This window comes from Abramis brama (assembly GCF_963993115.1).
Source record: "Abramis brama genome assembly, chromosome: 3".
In the NCBI taxonomy this organism is placed as follows: Eukaryota; Metazoa; Chordata; class Actinopteri; order Cypriniformes; family Leuciscidae; genus Abramis; species Abramis brama.
The window spans coordinates 7,524,187-7,544,575 of NC_139965.1; the positions used below are offsets into that span (position 1 = coordinate 7,524,187).

Below are 20,389 nucleotides of genomic sequence, written 5' to 3' on the forward strand. Positions count from 1 at the left end.
ATTTTCATTTTTAGTTTAGTGAATTTAACGTCTTCTTTAAAAAGCATTATTTTGTTTTTGATTATTAGATTGTAATGATACAATGTTAGAATGTAATGTGCTTTGACTTGTTTGCACATAATAGATACTGCAATGTTCATTCACTATGTTGGTTAGCCTTCGATATGAACATTGTAGGAGAATATTGATCAGGATGTGATTTTTTTTTTTAAAATTAAATTCAGATCTTTTTTACTGTAAATACTGAGATTATACCAGACGTCGCCATTTAGCCCAAAAATACAGATTTTTTTGTGGCTATAGCCTATTGCCCAACCCTATAGGCCTACCTTATGGCATGCTTTAAATGCTGAATTTTCCATTTTTAGCTAAGCAGTAATAATACATTATTATCACTGTTAAATGGTTATTTAACAATTAGCCTACATTCAGTCCTGCATTAATAATTCAGTTTGCAAAACTTTCCCACATTCCAATGATGTTCTCTTTTAACACCAAATACAACCTTATTAATTTAAAGTTAGTTTTTATTCTAAATGTTTAAAGGATCATCCAAGAATGTTGTTCTTAGATTTTTTTTTTTTTTTGCCCAACATAAAACCACTGTGAAACCTTATGAGAACATTATTAAAGACCACATAGCGTTTAACAAACATTGTATTGGCGTTACTGGAATAATTTCTGTATATATTGATGGCATGTTGAACATTATTCATTATTCACAAAAGCTATTGTGCACTAAAACATCAAGAACTCAGCATATGAATCTCAACAACAGGACAATAAACTAAATATTGAGAAACAGATCAACTCAAAAAGCTATTAAAGTCACAACAAAGCCACAGCAAAATAAAAGAAAACATGGAGAATAAATTCAAATTACAGGATAATTAAACTGCATAATTTATTAATTCAATTAATTATTGTTATTTTGTTTTATTATTGTTCTTTTGTTTTATTATGAGTGGAACTTCATTATCATTGTGTATCAGACATTATTACCTTGAGGAATAAAGGTGAACTGCACTTATCAAGTCATCGGATATTCAATTATTGAAAAAATATAGAAAAAAATATACTTGCACTACTACATACCTCGGGTCTCTAGTGACCCTATACACTTTTTATAATTATTAATTGGAAAACAAGCTTTTTTCTTGTTATATTACTATTAATACTATTATTTAACCTTAAAAAAAAAACTCACTTTAAACCCCACATGCTTAATGATCTTCAAGGAAAACATATTGAATAGGAATAATTTCTGCAGTATACCTTATTTTCTTTGTTTTCTAATTTCACTGAAAAAAATTGTGTAAAATACTACTTAATCATTCATGTAAAATTACACATAACTACAGACTATAAAAATACAGACTATTTACTTTTAAAAAACGTGAAATTGATGTAAAATGTACTTGGTTACTTACGTAACCTCGGTTCCCTTAGAGATAAGGGAATGAGTACTGCGTTGTAAACGCTGTGGGAAAACTCCTTTTCTCACGAATATTGAAGCCTTTATTTTAAAACGCATTGCAGCTGCACAGCTAGAGCATCATAGCTCGTGCGAGTGAGCTGATTGGCTGTGCTGTGGCAACTGCACAAACCTATGGCGAATGAGCAGAAGCGCACGATCCAATAGGCTAGGTGCACGTGGCCGCCATTTTGGATATCGGATCAGCTAGTGTGTGGTTAGACACTTCCGGTTTCGTATTACGCCCAGTGCAGGGAGCCAGAGAAAGGCGAAATTTATCTTTTATAGTTGTTTATAGAATCAATTATCACTTAAAATACTACTAAGATCCATATTACTATCACACGAGCCAATGGCAATTAAATTAACGGATGCATAGTCAGATAAAATACTGTTCACGAACAGAAGATTTTATTTGACTCATATACGCATACGCAATGACAATTATGCCTACTGTAAATATAGAGTTAAAACTACGATTAGAGTTGTTTGCATAAAATGCACCGTGAGCATTCACACGTTTGTCCTGTGATAGGCTACAATCACTGTCTATGGCTATACAATTCGCTCCGTGCACGGCGACCGTTCGAACTTGAGTGTGTTGGCCAGTACTTCCAGTGAAAACTAACGGTGATCTGACAGCGAGAGCGAGAGGCAACAGCGACTGAGTTCCATTACCACAGAGATATTTTTTTCACAATAAGAATTCAAGAGAGGTGACTTGCCTTTCAGAGGGTGACAGCCTCAGCACTTCATAGTTGTGTGCCGTTTTGTACCATTTCGTCATGTTACAACAGAGAAGTCAGCTTTCATGCATTCCCCGTTGACGCTGCAGTAAGTGGATACCGAAGGGATAACTTCAACCCGACCAAATTTTTAAATGCATATAATTTTCAGTGTATTTCACCTGTGCGTTTATGCTTTCTATTACTGCATTTATTTTGTGCAAGTGAGATGAGTAAAGATCTGTTTCATAAATAATAATAATCTGTCTGGTGTTTATAAGCAACACATACAGTACTACGTGTAAAATATACACAAACTTACCTATATTAAATTGTTTGTGGTAGGCTACCTGCAGTAAAAAATGTAAGTGTAAAATATGTGATGAAAATATTGATCGAGCAATTGATGTAAATAAGTAAAAATGCATGCAGAATTGAGAAAATAATATTTATGGATAAATTGTAGCCTATCACAGGGCAAACATGTGAATGTTCACCGTGCAATTTATGCAAACAACTCTAATCGTAGTTTTAACTCTATATTTACAGTAGGCATAACTGTCATTGCGTATGCGTATATGAGTCAAATAAAATCTTCTGTTTGTGAACAGTATTTCATTCATTAATCTGACTATGCATCCGTTAATTTAATTGCCATTGGCTCGTGTGATAGTAATATGGATCTTGGTAGTATTTTAAGTGATAATTGATTCTATAAACAACTATAAAAGATAAATTTCGGCTTTCTCCGGCTCCCTGCACTGGGCGTAATGCGAAACCGGAAGTGTCTAACCCATAGACAGTATAAGAAGTGGACTGAGCCATCTCATTGGATCTCAATTGAGACAAGTGAAGCCCATTTTTAGCGATTTCTTAGCACTTCCTTTCCTGACGCGCAGACTCAAACCGAGCTTGATGACGTAGATGTGACGTGAGCAACCCGTCTGTCTTCTAGTGGCTGTGGCATGAGAAATCTGAATCATTCCCTTACGTAACTTGCAGAGACGGAGAGCGTGAGTAGGAGCTGTCCATGAGCTAGAAGCAGGAGCAACTTTTGCTAAGTGTTCTGATTAATTACTTTGTCATTTTGCCTCCACGTCCCCCCGATTGCCCGCGAGCTTCTCCTCCTGTCCATACGGTAATTCTCTACTGTGCGACAGAGAGTCGCGTGGTTATGGCGCAATCGTTAGCCTATTTTTACAAAAACTAATTCTACGGGGCCATAACGTAAGATACAAGGTAATGGAGCCTTTTATACATTGTCGTGTTTCTTTAGAAATAAATAATGGACAAATGGAGTGTTCAAACGCCTCAGATGTAAAGTTATTCGCTGTCAAAGTGACGCCAAAATGAATGGGAGTCAATGGGATGCTAACGCAAGTGAAGTTCTGCTACAAGATGGTGGCACGCGGCCGGCTTCAACTTCCGGTCGACTTCCTTCCCGCTTGGTCTAACCACACACTCGCTGATCCGAAATCCAAAATGGCGGCTACGTGCACCTAGCCTATAGGAGCGCTTGGCGCCCTGCCAGACTCAAGCGCGCCAATTTACACGTGACAAGAGCGTATAAATTGAGAGAAAATTCGCCATATGACAGGTCTATATCGACTGAAGCGAAACACCTGATATGAGCAAAATAGCACGGCAAGGCAACGCAGTACTCATTCCCTTACTCCATTAAATCTGCATATAGCGCGGGAATTGAAAATCGGATTTAATCTATTTTAATCTATCTATCTTTAAACTTGTTCTATCTATCTATCTATCTATCTATCTATCTATCTATCTATCTATCTAAACTCTATCTATCTATCTATCTAACCATCTTTCTTTCTTTCTTTCTAACTAATCTATCTTTCTAACTAATCTATCTTTCTAACTAATCCATCTTTCTTTCTTTCTTTATTTCTTTCTTTCTTTCTTTCTTCCAAACTAATCTATCTTTCTAACTAATCTATCTATCTATCAAACTGCAAACCTCCATAGGAAATGAATGACTTCCGGTCGTTTCAAAGCCATATCGGAGCTGATTTAAACTGCCAGTGTGAAGGCGTCGTAAAAGGGTGCCATGTGCGTTGGTAGTAGACGCCAACGGACGTGACAAATGCGTAAGTATATGACACCCTGGGAATGAGAACGGGTTGCGCAGAGCAACTCCTCTAACGAATTACTCATTTTAGGTTATTTTTACTTTAGAATCTATTTTTTTATGAAGCTTTGAACTTGACAATGCACAATGAACAAAGAGTGAACAAACAATGAACAAAAAATGAACTATTGCATTTTCTGCACATTTCGCGGCTCTGTTTCTCGGCAGTCTTGTTTTACACAGTCTGCGATGTGCGCTTTGATTCGATGAAGTTCTCAACAGGTTTCACAAACGAAAAATTGCGCTCAATATTTGTCTTCCTCCTTTTAGCAGTTACCAAGTTGCATGTTTAGTTGTGGATCTGTAAAGAACGTTACTCTGATACTCACTGAAAGTTTTGGATTTACATTATTAATAAAACATGAAATCCACATGAATCAAAAGTAACACAAACATAATTTGTTCACATAACTTCAACATCATCAAATTAATTTGTTTTGAGTGATTGAGTGATTCTATATTGATACTTGACCAGATTTAATTCATTCAATAGTATATATATATATATATATATATATATATATATATATATAAGATTATAAGATACTAGCCAGCAAATTAGTCAAGCTGTTAATGGGCAGTAGAACATTTTAGCAAGATGATGCTAAGTCTGCTCCTTAAGTCATGCAGCAGAACTATACATGTTTTGAGCGCAACATTTAGATTTAGACCATGTGCCTGTAATGACTGCAGCTTCTTGAGTGTTTATAATATAATGCTTTGCATTAGTATCACAATAAGTTGCGTAAATTATGAAGAAAATGCTGAACTGAAAAAACACCAAAACCAGAAACCAGATCAGACACACTTTCTCTTATTGCACATATTCATCAGTGCAATAAGAGAAACTACCAGGATATTTCAGGACACACTGAAGGAGTTTGCTGGAAAAGCAGTGTTTCCTGGAAAGCTTGCCATACCGTGAAAGTTAAAATAAACAGTTTCCAGACAAGTAAAGACCTTTACTTAGAACATTATGTAGACCTTTAGTAGAACATTATATATATATATATATATATATATATATATATATATATATATATATATATATATATATGCTATGTATATAGTTCCCGCAAAAATCTGTATTGTTTCTGGTCGGTGTTGAAAAGTCAATTTTTAATTTTATGAAGAACCTGATAGTTTCGCAATAGTAGAACATTATAGAGATGAGTAAGTTGTTCCCTGTGAACTCATATTGAAACTTAAGTCTTGGGGGAAAAAATGGAGCATACAAAAATGATCAGTATTTCAGTCAGAGCAAATCCCTCTTCAGACGCTCTTCACTCACTCCAGGTGGGCAAGAATATTCATACTTCTTTATTTATAGCCAATTATGATTATATTCCTATTACACATTTTATTTTAGTTGTTTATTTATTTCACTAGTGTAGTTTTTAGAAATGATGCAACTTAAATAAAACTGACTAAATCTCACTAAATTCTGCATGAATTAATTTACTAAATTTATCAGTTCATATTACACATTTTAATTAAAAGAGATAAATTAATAGGATATTTTCAAAAACAACGAGTTGGAAAAGAAAACAGATTTTGAAACCGTACAGTCAGTATGTGGTTTTAATTCAGCGAGTGAAATAAAGATTTATAACTTTTGAATTGTAGATGTTTTTCTCATGGCTATTTTTCTCCCGTTCTCTGAGGGTTTGACAGATCTGAACACACATACAGACTGGTGACCTTATCAACACGACAGCCATCGGCACTTGATCCTAAACAAACCTGACTCTATACCAGGGGCATAGCCAGAATTTTATTTTTGGGGGGGCCCATCTTAAAATGAGGGGGCAACTAATAATAAATATATATATATATATATATATATATATATATATATATATATATATATATATATAGGCTAGCCTAGGCTATAGCAGCCTACGAAATAGCTCGGCGATTATCTTTTACATGAAGTATAGGCCTACTAGGGCGATTATAAAAAGTGTCAATCATGTCATCTTACTCAGCAAATATATGAAGAGTTTGGTTCCAAAACGCGATAAACGTTAAATATATATAAAATAGTAATAGTATTGATGATTCAATATATATAAGTTCACAATACTCATATGTATTTATTTTTAAACTTAAATGGTTTGCCGCAATCAGTTTCCTCAATCGGTTTGAGTTGAGTTAACTTGTTGGGTTTTACAGTGTTATAATTTGACACGTTTTATTCATATCAGATACACATTGTGTAAGTAGGCTAACTTCAATGTTTACTCTATTCTATTCCCAGTTCACCAGCCACTTACTTTTAAGTATTTCGGGAGAAGTGGATGAATTCACGTGTTATAAACATAGAGGTTGTAAATCCAACAGATCCGATTCTCTGAACTGCGTCTGCGGCACAAACTAACACGGCGGCGCCCATCGCGCATACAGCTCAACTAACGCGATCGTTGTAAAGGTGTTTAAACAACAATATACTTCCACTTGCATGTATTTGACAATCGGAATATCAGATATTTCATGCCATAGCTAACACATTTGTGAATATTATGAATAAAAAAGGAAAAATGACATAAAAGCAGATCATCATTCATTCAGCGCTGTTGCTGCTGCGGTGTGTCACGTGACAAGCAATGACGAGTCACCATGGAAACGCCGCCCCCCCCTCTCCTCTCCCCTCTCACAATATAGTTCCCACATCCCTGGTAGTGTGTGCGCACTGGCTTTAGCGGTGAATTCAAGGGCACTCGTAAAACGGATGTTTTTCTCCGAGCGGAAATCCGTTTTGCATGATCAAGGTCATGCGGCAATGCTTACATGCCTTAGTCCTTGGTTCCTCGGCCAAGGCCCAGTGCTGGGGTCTTCTTGTCTTCGTGTAATGCTAACAACAGATGCTTCCCTCACAGGTCAACTCCCAATGAGGGCATTGTTCAATAAAACCCCTTATATAATTGACAGGCCCTATTTATGCATTCAGACGCACAGGCCAGATAGAGACTAAACACGTAATATGCATGTGCATGGCGTCACCATTTTCACAGATTCACGTTTTGAAGTTGACTCAGAGATGATAATGGTATCGTTTTCAAAAACTTGCACTTTGAAACCTGTTTAAAAGAGTGCGTTCTCAGGCCACCAAACAATCATTGTTGCATTAATTTCCAGTTATTACTGTAAAGCGGCTTTGTAAAAAGCTCTATATAAATAAAGGTGACAAGACTTGACTTGCAACAGCAACAAAACAAGATCAGATCAGACACACTGATATTCATCAGTATAATAAGAAAAACTACCAGGATATTTCAGGACACACTGAATGAGTTTGCTGGAAAGGCAGTGTTTCTGGGAAACTTGGCATAAAGTGAAAGAGAAAATAAACCAGACAACCACCCAAAGGCAAAAGAATAGTTTCGCAATAGTAGAACATTATATATAGAGATGTCTAAGTCAAACTCATTTTGAAACGAAACTCTTGGGAAAATAACCGGAGCATATAAATATGATCAGTATTTCAGTCAGAGCGAATCCCTCTTCAGACGCTATTCACTCACTGGTGGGCAAGAATATTCTTCTTTATTTATAGCAAATTATTATATTCCTATTACACACAGATGATTGTATATTTTAATTGTTTATTTATTTCACTAGTAGTTTTTAGAAATTATGCAACTTCAATAAAACTGACTAAATCTCACAATTGTTTTCTGCATGAATTAATTTAATTCATTCATTCTTAATATTCCAGATTAGTAATATTATATAAAATAAAAAAAGGCAGTTGACTAAAATCTTCCATATCACAAATGTGAAAGCAAAATGGCCAGGATCTGTGCATGACTTAAGAATTTTCAGAGATTCACATTTATGCACATTATTTGAAAGTGGTAAGGAAAGTTCCACAATTAAATATCAAGCTGTATTACATACACTTATGCTGATCCTAACAGAACTGCATTTTTTTCATAGGTGATTATGACATGTTCCTGCAGACAGGTGTTTCATGACCCCATTCCCTGACCCAGAACCAGTTACAATGCAGCTCTAGCCAGGACAAGGGCACACAATGATATGAACTTTGGCTAAATAAAGGGAAGATTTCAGTGTCTGAAAAGTCTGAGGGTTGCACACCTGACAGGGCCTGTGCCATTGCTGCATGTGCCATATTACACAACATTGCCAAAAAAAAAACCTTTTCATTAAATGTTTAATAAAAGACAAATATGCTTAGTTCCTTGAGTTTTATTTCAATTGTTCTTTGTAAAGAAAAGCCAGTGGTCAAGTGCCTGCAACAAGAGATATTAGACACATGCCTCATGCAACAAATAAAAAGGAAAAGTTGGCTATAATATGTGTACATTAACATAAGTTTATCAGTTTTCACATTCACAAGTCAAAGCAATTCATCATTGCTCAAGATTTAACAGTTGAAAAGACTATACGGCCTTAATTTAACCCTTGTGTGGTGTTCATATATTTGTTACTCAGCCAGTGTTCGTGGGTCTGGTGGACCCGCTGCATTTTTGGGTTTTTAATTCAACACAATCAAAAATGTTATGTTAAAATACTTAACAGATGTTTACTTCATCCCAATTACAAGCAATATAAACAGCATATATGGTTAATATTTTCTCTTTACCTTTGTTAGATCACATTTAAGAATTGCAACCTCGTGTGGGAATGGCAGGAGTAGAAACACAAAACTCACTCTTGCACTCTTTCACACTTACACACAATCTCTCTCTCACACGCACGCACACACACACTCATGCACACACATGCACACATCCACAACACACACACAGACACACACAAAACACACACCCCCACACACACATGCACACACACACACACACACACACACACACACACACACACACACACACACTCACTCAGATATGTGGTGTACGGTCACTCTCCATAGGCGTAATAGTTTTTCTAATGTACAAACTGTATAATCTATCCCCCTACACTAACCCTACCCCTAAACCTACCAATCACAGAAAACTTTTGGCATTTTTTGAATTTCAAAAAACACCATTTAGTATGTTTTAGTATGAGGACACAGATGTCGTCATAAACCATGTTTACGTTGTAATACCCATGTCATTATACACATTTGTGTCCTCATAAACCATATACAAGAACATACACACACTAACAGCAGGCCCTGACAGGAGGAGGACAGAGTAAAAGTACACAGGACCTACAATTTCCACACTTTTATTAGCCCCGGGTCCAGTGGACCCGAACATCCAACGTGATCTCATGGAAATACGTGTTGATGTGTACGTAAAGTTTGTTCAAGGCAAACGTATGCATTTGACGTTTTTTGGACGCATATGCGTACAATATTGACGTATTTTGGCTTGATAAACGTACATTTCTTACGTATTTGCAAATTAATTACGTATAAATGCTTACGTGTAGCCTGTAGCCTAATGTAACTGTATTAATAGTTTTCCGTCACGTGACTGTCGCGGAGCCTTGGAGGGCAAAACCGCCATAGAACTCCATTAAACTGCAGCACAACACACAAGCCTGTCAAATTTCCATCTTAAAACAAAAATGTGTGAACAAGATGCACGTTTTGGGCACATGATCCATATACAGCACCTGCTGCAGTATTTCAATCACTTAAAATAGTGTGAAGTTTTTAATGTGAAAAACACTATAGGGTGAGTTGCACCAATAAGGATTAAATTAAGCAAAGTTTAACGTTATTCTACGGTTTGTATATATGGGTTTTATTTTAAATCGAGTTGTTGCACCACTTAATTTTAAACAATGATTAATTACGCAGTGAAACCGTTAGGCTAGAGATCAAGCAGCAGACGGAAGGTGACGACTGGCTAGAATCATTAGTGCAACCCTTGAGTGCCATAATGTGATAAAACAGTGATATTAAAATATCAAAATCCTTTTTGATGAGCCAAGAATATATGAACGCAACGCGTACGGGTTTCGCTGGGGAAAACACGTGGCATTAATATTCTGCACTGTTAGACAGTTCTTGTAATTTTACAGGAAATTCCTGGCTAATAGTTGCCGTAAATTTACTGTAAACAGTATACAGGACTGTTATTGTAATACTTAATACAACATCCCTACTGTAATTAATTACAATAATCATGTAAATTTACTGGTATTTGCCAGGAATTTCCTGTAATTTCACAGGATAGAATACTGTAAATATTACAGCAAAATGTTATATTTACGGCAACTCAGTAGCCAGGAATTTCCTGTAATTTCACAGGACAAATCAATATACTGTAAAACATTACAAGTATAAATATTACAAGTAAAAAGCTGTCATTTTCCGTATTGGCCAATTAAAAACACAACAATGGTATATTTTCTTTTTTTTTAATTAACAAACTGTGCAAAAATACATATTACAAAAGTATCCACTTTATCACACATAAAACAAAATTTTACTTTTAAAGAGATACTCCACTTTTTTTGGAAATAGGCTCATTTTACAACTCCCCCAGAGTTAAACAGTTGAGTTTTACCGTTTTCGAATCCATTCAGCCGATCTCCGGGTCTTTAGAAGAATGTCAGAGTTTTTGGTCCCATTGACTTCCATAGTATATATTTTTTCCTACTATGGAAGTCAATGGGACCAAAAACTGTCTGGTTACTGACATTCTTCTAAAGACCCGGAGATCGGCTGAATGGATTCGAAAACGGTAAAACTCAACTGTTTAACTCTGGGGGAGTTGTAAAATGAGCCTATTTCCAAAAAAAGTGGAGTATCCCTTTAATGAAGAAGCTCACTTCCAGACATCCAGGCAGCCAATCATCAGGGGGAACATGATGATATGGAACAAAGGTGTCCAGCCAGACTTGAACTGCATAGGGGAAGTTGTTCATGTTACTATCCCATCAACTCAAAGTCCAGTTTTCTTAGGAGGGTGCAAACAGGTGCGTTGAGCCTGTGTCTCTTCTCGGCTTTACTGCCCGTCTGGGAGTGGATTCCACAAAAAGCTCTGAAAACCGAGAGAGAGGAAAAAAGATAAAGTTTTCATATCTGTTAAATAATGACAAATACTGTATAAAAAACATAAGTAACCTACTTGCTCATAAAATAAAATGACTTTGATGTATTTATTTAACATTAACAACTTTAACCATACAATTTAATTTAATGAATTAATGAAAGTTGTAATGTCAAACTGTTGTCCGTCAGTCTCTTCTGTTTACACAAATTATGTCCTGCAGGGGAAAACCAACTCTACTATAGAACAGACACTTAACAGCAATAGCTGGGTCTCCATCCAACTTTTTAATGCACATTTTAACCATTTGAAAAAGAAATCCTGACTGGAATTGGTTAAAATTCACATAAAATATTCTAATGTGAACAAAAACTTCTATGTGGATTGACAAATTTGCATTTTTTGCAATTATATCAGGTGTTTCAAGTTGCCCTGTCAACCTTACGTTTTGATCCCACAGCTGTTCACGACTCCTAGGTGCGTGACCATTTATAATTCGCATAACAGAGTTGATTGAAATGCTCTCCAATTAGAGGGTTTTTTTGCCAAATTTTTACGAATGCGTTTAAAAGTTATGTTTTAATTGGATGGAAACCTATCTATTGACATCATTGCATAGAATATATCATAGAACCTAACAATACTGGTAATAAGGTAATAATTCATGGGACGTTACATATGAGAATGATGGATTCACTTTACAGTAAGAATTATCATGAATTCATGTATAAATTCATGCATGAATTATGCATTCATATCTCATGAATCATCAGGAACTAACACGAGTTCAACGTTTTTCATTCATGACTTCATGAGTGAACAACACCTTAATTAAAACATTAACTAAGATGGGTAAATCATCATGAATTATGATTTATTACGCATGATCATGATGTTTTCTTTGTTCACAGTTATACCACTGTTCATCAGTGTTTCTAAGGACCAGTCACCACTTTAGTTGAGGGGCCACACACATGAAGTCATTGATAGATAATGCTTAGTTAATGATGACTACTGTATTTGAATGTCAACAGTTCATGTCTTCTTCAAAGCCTGCAGGTGATGATGATGATGTTTATTTCAAACCTGCATTCTAATTTTCTCACAATCAACATAACAGGCAACATAGCAGACAAATTATACAAGTGCATGGTTTGAAAAGGAGGTGGACGAAGCAAACGCTTGTGGTAGTTGGACAGACCCCAAAATAGACCAATCACAGCTCAGAGCACACAAATTCTGTTGACATTCAAATACAGTAGTCATCATTAACTAAGCATCATCTATCAATGACTTCATGTGTGTGGCCCCTCAACTAAAGTGGTGACTGGTCCTTAGAAACACTGATGAACAATGTGCTAATGGTCGCATATGTGAACAAAGAAAAGCATCACGATCATGCGTAATAAATCATAATTCATGATGATGTACTCATCTTAGTTAATTTTTTTATTAAGGTGTTGTTCACTCATGAAGTCATGAATGAAAAACGTTGAACTTGTGTTATTTCCTGATGATTCATGAGATATTAATGCATGAATGAATGCGTAATTCATGCATGAATTTATACATGAATTCATGATAATTAATGTACCCATACTGTAAAGTGTTACCTCATTTTCTTTATTAGTGTGTAAACAGTTTAAACATACCTTTGTATAAAGTGCCTGAGGCGTCTTTAGGATACTGCATGTTGAACACATAGTAAGCAGCGAAGGTTTCAGCCACTCCATTCAAAAGACTGTTTTGGGCCCCATCACAACTGTTCCTTCTATGAACACTTGTTGCGATTAGTGTCTCTCCTTAAATGCATTAACACAATATGATAATAAAAGGTGAGTAAATCATGGGGTAATTTTCATTTAAAAGTGAACTACTCTATAAAATAAGGGAAGAATTTACCTTGCACAATTAAGCAAGGTGTGCTGGATAGGTCTCTCTCTCTCTCTCTCTCTGGATATCAGCAGCTGTGGCAGAGGGCTAGGCTAGGGAATAAAAAACGTAAACATTACCAAATGTATTACCAATTACACAAATGCCAAATTAAAAATCTATTATTATTTTAGTCCATATAGTCTGCCAGGCAGCCACATGTAATTTGAGACAAACAAAATGGTTAACTTAATTTTAATACTACTGATAATTTGCTGCCTTTTCTGAAGACAAAGAGAGCATTGAAAGCTTTTCAACAGAACCCAGGCTCCGGAAAAAAAATATATTTTATGACGATGCTGGTTGGATTTAGTTGCGCATGCGCAGTTTATTTTAGATACAGACAGTTACATGACTGCTCTTGCAACCTGGTTTGCCAAGCACAAAGTAATGTTATAACATATGAGCATACCAGATGCTATATTCAGCTTATCTCACAGTTATAGCTGACTCACATAATTAAAGATACCAGCATTGTCGTTTAATTAAAGCCCATATTTCAACTAAAATGTGCTTGTGTTTATTCAGTGGCCGTAAAATCTAAAGTTACAAACTTCGTTTATGCTAGTGTGCAAACCACGGCTTCAAGACCCCCGATTACAAGACAGCAAAGCCCTAATAATGTTACGACAGCCTGTCCAGTTGCACGTGTAATCAATGCAATAATAACCTGAGCTAACTGATCGGGCTAACGTTAATGCTTATTTTTAACAGTCTGGGCTAACGTTATTTGAGCTATCGTCATTGTGGTGGTTTTCCATTAACGTTAGGCTACGTTACAAGCTCAGCTCTACTCGATTCTACTCACCATGTTTGTTTTTCCATTGAAAATAGTGCCGTGTATCTGCATGTGGTAACGTTACTATTTTCTTTATGGATTGAGTAACTTAAAGAAGACGCCGCTTCACCGCAGTCAGTTCAGGTTTATAACGTCGTTACCCGGGAGTGAGCGGGGCGAGTTGAGCTAACGTTATATCTAACATTACTCTAGCTAATGTTACTGAAATATACCAAGCGAAAAATTGTGAATATCTCGTACCTTGTAGCTGCATGTGGTAACTTTTTTCCGTATGGGTTGAGTAAGAAGACGCCACTTCACCGCGGTCAGTTCATGGTGTTGTTTTACCGGGAGTGAGCGAGTCGAGTCGGGGCGAACGTCACAGAAGCTAATGTCACTGAAATATACCAAACGAAACAATCACCACTCATATGACCGGTATTAATATATCCATAGACTTATAAAAATAGATGGCATGTTAACGTTTCATACCTGAGATGTGTTCCTTCCAAAAGCTGCTTCTTCCAAAAGTGTTTGATTCTGGTGCCGTTGGCCGCCGCGGTACCGCGCAATTTCAAAATTCAAATCGCAGCAATCCCACAATGCTATGCGGTGGCTGTAAAATAATGCTTCTACAGTGTAGTTACAACAAAATTACAGGACTGTCCATAAATTTCCCATCATGCATTTGTATTTACAATAAAAACATGAATACAATATGTTGTTGTAAATTTTATTGTAAAAATTACATCAATTGCTAACAGTGTGCGTTCAATCTGCTTTCCAGTAGCAAAGTATGCAACATCAGTGTTGAATTTGGTAATTTAATATCACTGTCTGCATTAATACTGACTACAAAACTGTGTTTTACATATAACTGCTATTGATCAGATGCCTTGTAACATTCTTTATTATTATTATTATTATTATTAATAATAATAGGCTAATAATAATAATACATTAATTGGCGTCCAAAAGCACTCAACTTGCAGAGTCACGCATGAATTCATGCCGTTTCGTTTCAGCTTATTGCAGTAAGAAGATATTGGCTATTATTGGAATTCCAGTTATGTCGACTCCATGTCAATAACTTCTTCTGTAGGCCTACCGTTTGCAAATTATTATAAATTTGGGTATGGGTTGTGAGAATAAACTGAACAACTGTGTCATCAATAATATTGCATTGCATTTGTTATTTATTGTTATAGAATGGGCATATCATTTTACTTAAGGGTATATTAGGGTAATTGTGCATAATAATTAACCGCTTGAATATAGGCTAGTCAAGAGCTAGAATGAGTTTCGGGATGAGCGAAAAACCGGGGAAAACACAACTGCAATGTCGCGATTGACCAATGAGAATCAAGTATTTCAGAGCGCATGTAATAAATAAAAAATAAAATGTGGTCAAATGAAATACGTGAAAGCAAACATGAATGTGTAATTAGCATAGGTTTATAACAAAAACAAAAGTGCTCGTTTTGTAGATATACTGAGTAAATTATTTATTTGTAAATCTGCGTATTTTTGTGTTGCATTTTTAAACTGTGTTATCAGGTAAGTAAATAATAATAATAAAAAAATAATAATAATAATAATAACTTTATCAGCTTTGCGCTTGCATTTCCGGTGTTTCTCCTTTGGCACAATCTCCCGCGAATTGCGTACAAGAAAAATAGCTTAACAGGTAAGAAAAGTGTGTTTTCCTTCTTTTTTGGTTGTTCTCTGATATTGTATTCAAAGTAGATTATAAATTAAGTACTTTTATATTAGTTATTCAGTATTAGATGTCACTTGATATGCTATTTCTCATTGATCTGTTCAAATCTTTGAAATGTGATGTATTAAAATGTGTAGCCGCGTAACGTTAGATGTGCTAATGTTATCCATATGCAAAATCAACTTGATTATGCATTACTAATCATGATCTAACGTGATCTGATCTTCTTTTTAGGCTTCATTAATAATTTAGCATGTTGTATGAGCTCGTTTAGGTCAGAGTGGATTTTCTTATTACCAATTTACTAACTAATTTATGACATTTCAAAACAGCATAAAACCGGCAGCATTAATCAACATGGACATTTTACTTGCTGTTTTTAGAAGCATAACAATAATACAACATTACAGTGAATTACTTGCTACATATGCTCATGGAAAAATGTGTACTTTTTGTTTATCACAGGATGCCTGGGTCCACTTTTAAAAAATGCGGGTCATGCAATGTCCACATTTATGTGGCTTGCAAAACCTGCAAACACTGTGGACAAAAACAGGAAATGAAACAAGTGTAGCAGATTGGGTATTTCCCTCCGTTCCCTCTCCCTGGTGGAGAATGGGAATAATCTCCCCATAGACTCAGCTGTGTCAGAAACCGGCTGGTTACTCATTATCATGATTGCACTTATAATAAAAGCAAGACACCCATAGCAGAGTTTGTTTAGCTGTTTCTGGTTACTCTCTTGCTGTCCCTTTTTCTGCCTTTTCCTGATGGAGTCGTGTAGTTTGGGTCGCTTATTTGTCCAATCTCAGGTATGTGGATGGGTGTAGAGTGATAGGTGATTTAATTTATTTTTTTGTTTAATGTTGGTGTGTAACCTAAAGCCTGTTCTGCAGTTGCTACAGTGCAGTGATGGCATGTTGCAGCATGCAGTCATTTTATATACATTGTCCTGATGCAGTGAGTATGATCTCTTTGGGGGATTCTTTTGATTTAAAAAGTGCTTAAATCTCACTGTTGTGAATGTGTGTGCAGGTTGGGGGGGCGTGCCTAACGGCGTGCTTCCAGCTCAGAGCCGTGTAAGTGCATCTGTAATCAGCAGGATACACGGACCCAAACTACGCTGCTGTTTTTGTCTCCCTTATAAATTTGTTTTGGTTATTTATTTTTATGGAATCTGTAACTTAAGTGGGTTCTCTCTGGGACATCTGAACGGGGGTAATTTGGCCCACCTCCATTTGGGGTGCAGTGTTAAACACACTTGAGTGTGGATTTGTTTCATTGCCTTTGTAGTGTGGGACACTAACGTGTGGGTGTAGTGAGTGATTACTTACAAGGTGGGTCAGAGATTCTTTCTCCTGTTAGTGTCTTCGATTAACCCCCAGTCTTTGTTTTTTTTGTTTTTCTTTCTTTATTTTATTTTAATTTAATTGTAATTTAAATGCCTTCCTTTTTGTACTAACATGTAGGTCATTAAGAGGTAAATGTTTGGAAGGTATTTATTAGTGAATGTGTTTTTTTCAATGTGAGAAGATTTTGTAATAAATTGTGTTTTTAATTGTCAGAACCGTCTCAGTCCTCTTTGCCAAAGAAACGAACCTGTGTTGTCTGAGTATATCCTTGGGCGAAAGTCCCAAGGTGGCGTAGTTGGCTACATTGAAAATCTTATCAGTTTATTTAATGTTAACTTCCTTGCTGCCTAGCTTCGCTCTTTTAGCCCCCACTCTGCCACACAAGCAACAAAAGCTGCCAAACAAAAAATAAATGACAAATGGGTCAAAAGCATGAAAAATGGAAACAACTTTTGCAAACTCACAAATGCAGCCATTGTTCTGGTAAGTCACTATATTAAATGCATTCATGTGTTAAAGTTGGCCTTCCTTTGGAGTATGAAACACGATGAACTGTATTAAGTGTGTGTGTGTGTGTGTGCGTGTCTATCTGTGTGTCTCTGTGTGTGTTACAATGGCTTCTGCAAAAAAAAATAAAAAAAAATACAGGTGCTGGTCATATAATTAGAATATCATCAAAAAGTTGATTTATTTCACTAATTCCATTCAAAAAGTGAAACTTATATATTATATTCATTCATTACACACAGACTGATATATTTCAAATGTTTATATCTTTTAATTTTGATTATAACTGACAACTAAGGAAAATCCCAAATTCATTATCTCAGAAAATTAGAATATTACTTAAGACCAATACAAAGAAAGGATTTTTAGAAATATTGGCCAACTGAAAAGTATGAACATGAAAAGTATGAGCATGTACAGCACTCAATACTTAGTTGGGGCTCCTTTTGCCTGAATTAATGCAGCGTGGCATGGAGTCGATCAGTCTGTGGCACTGCTCAGGTGTTATGAGAGCCCAGGTTGCTCTGATAGTGGCCTTCAGCTCTTCTGCATTGTTGGGTCTGGGTCTGGCATATCGCATCTTCCTCTTCACAATACCCCATAGATTTTCTATAGGGTTAAGGTCAGGCGAGTTTGCTGGCCAATTAAGAACAGGGATACCATGGTCCTTAAACCAGGTACTGGTAGCTTTGGTACTGTGTGCAGGTGCCAAGTCCTGTTGGAAAATGAAATCTGCATCTCCATAAAGTTGGTCAGCAGCAGGAAGCATGAAGTGCTCTAAAGCTTCCTGGTATACGGCTGCATTGACCTTGGACCTCAGAAAACACAGTTGACCAACACCAGCAGATGACATGGCACCCCAAACCATCACTGACTGTGGAAACTTTACATTGGACCTCAAGCAATGTGGATTGTGTGCCTCTCCTCTCTTCCTCCAGACTCTGGGACCCTGATTTCCAAAGGAAATGCAAAATTTACTTTCATCAGAGAGCATAACTTTGGACCACTCAGCAGCAGTCCAGTCCTTTTTGTCTTTAGCCCAGGCGAGACGCTTCTGACGCTGTCTGTTGTTCAAGAGTGGCTTGACACAAGGAATGTGACAGCTGATACCCATGTCTTGCATACGTCTGTGCGTAGTGGTTCTTGAAGCACTGACTCCAGCTGCAGTCCACTCTTTGTGAATCTCCCCCAGATTTTTGAATGGGTTTTGTTTCACTATCCTCTCCAGGGTGCAGTTATCCCTATTGCTTGTACACTTTTTTCTACCACATCTTTTCCTTCCCTTCACCTCTCTATTAATGTGCTTGGACACAGAGCTCTGTGAACAGCCAGCCTCTTTTGCACTTTTGTGTCTTGCCCTTCTTGTGCAAGGTGTCAACAGTCATCTTTTGGACAACTGTCAAGTCAGCAGTCTTCCCCATGATTGTGTAGCCTACAGAACTAGACTGAGAGACCATTTAAAGGCCTTTGCAGGTGTTTTGAGTTCATTAGCTGATTATAGTGTGGCACCAGGTGTCTTCAATATTGAACCTTTTCACAATATTCTAAGTTTCTGAGATACTGAATTTGGGATTTTCCTTAGTTGTCAGTTATAATCATCAAAATTAAAATAAATACACATTTGAAATATATCAGTCTGTGTGTAATGAATGAATATAATACGTTTCACTTTTTGAATGGAAATAGTGAACTTGAATGGAAACATCAACTTTTTGATGATATTCTAATTATATGACCAGGCCTTATTCATTTGATCAAAAGTAATGTTCAGCATTTTCCTTTTCATGTCAAAATTATTTTTTACCCTTGTGATTACAGATGCACAAATTTCATGCCTTGGGGAAATATCCTCTGCTTCTCCTGGGGAAAAGGGATGTGTCGGGGTGTTTTACAACTGATGTTATCACAAACCATTCCTTTTCATCCCCACAGGAGAAGGTGTCCATAGACACATGAAAAATATTTTTTCAAGTGTTCTGAAAGGTAACTGTACAGCTACAGATTTTCCATGTTGCAGTTTTAACCATATCTTAGTGAAACCAATTTAATGCCAGTCAATGTAAAGTAGTGTTATTTTATTTAAGTTTGACATTTGGACCTTTCTTACTGAGCAGCCTTTCAGGTCATGTCAATATCAGGCTCATTTTAATGAAGACACTTGACCAGCTGTTTCCTCCAGTATCTAAGGTCCTTGCTGCTTCTGGAATTGATTTGCTCCTTGTGCACAAAACTGCATTCATCTCTTAGAGATTTCATATGAATTATGATGGCTGTGTGATCCCATTTTTTGTGATCCCAATAGCATATTATTGTTTATAAAGATGAACATGGTAATTCCAGTGGTTTCTTTTAAGTGGTTAAAACTTGCTTTAATGAATTCAACCTTATTGTATATAAACTTCTGAAGTTTGATAACAGTGAAAGCAAACGTATCAAGGCAAATTACAGTTTAAAATTTGTTTAATTGTACTATTATATTATTAAGTTGTCTTACTTTTATGTGTTCTGTGTGCCTTAAATAGCAATATTAAATATTACTACTTAGTATGATGGGGCTGTGGTGAGAAGCTTAGCCTTAAAGATATGAAATTGAAATTGATGTGATTTGCTCTGCTAATTTTATAGTGAAATATTCTGTCCTGGACCACAACATGGCATCCAGCAGGGAAGATAATTGTGGCATCAACGCTGAAGTAGACGCCACAATGGTTCCTGAAGGGGATGGTCCCAGTGACAGCACTGGCGGAGAGGATCTTATTACGTTGATCCTTACGCCAGTGG

At 36.3% G+C, this 20,389-nt stretch overlaps 1 protein-coding gene and 3 long non-coding RNA genes across 5 annotated transcripts in view; 3 read left to right on the plus strand and 1 right to left on the minus strand.

Moving 5' to 3' along the window:
* Positions 1 to 5,596: 5,596 nt before the first annotated feature.
* Positions 5,597 to 20,389, plus strand: part of LOC311079208 — a 60,562-nt gene continuing 45,769 nt past the window's right edge. Inside the window, exon 1 of the long non-coding RNA XR_014605353.1 lies at positions 5,597 to 5,644. This is a non-coding gene — a long non-coding RNA (uncharacterized lncRNA). The remainder of the gene's footprint in view (positions 5,645 to 20,389) is intronic.
* On the minus strand, positions 10,965 to 14,785 carry LOC311080438. 2 transcript variants are annotated; one of them, XR_014605590.1, is made up of 5 exons: positions 14,522 to 14,785; positions 14,291 to 14,426; positions 13,222 to 13,304; positions 12,972 to 13,121; positions 10,965 to 11,310 (listed from the first exon to the last, which is right to left on the minus strand). It is a non-coding gene; the product is annotated as an uncharacterized lncRNA (long non-coding RNA). The 2 variants fall into 2 exon arrangements; XR_014605591.1 differs by having other exon boundaries at positions 10,967 to 11,310; positions 14,291 to 14,785.
* On the plus strand, positions 16,360 to 17,316 carry LOC311079215. The gene is made up of 3 exons (XR_014605362.1): positions 16,360 to 16,561; positions 16,646 to 16,709; positions 16,785 to 17,316. It is a non-coding gene; the product is annotated as an uncharacterized lncRNA (long non-coding RNA).
* Positions 20,260 to 20,389, plus strand: part of LOC311078903 (uncharacterized protein) — a gene marked incomplete at its 5' end in the record, with an annotated part of 4,901 nt that continues 4,771 nt past the window's right edge. The window contains one exon of the mRNA XM_084107954.1: positions 20,260 to 20,389. This exon is cut by the window's right edge and continues 69 nt beyond it. Coding sequence (XP_083964080.1) covers positions 20,260 to 20,389 — 130 coding nt within the window.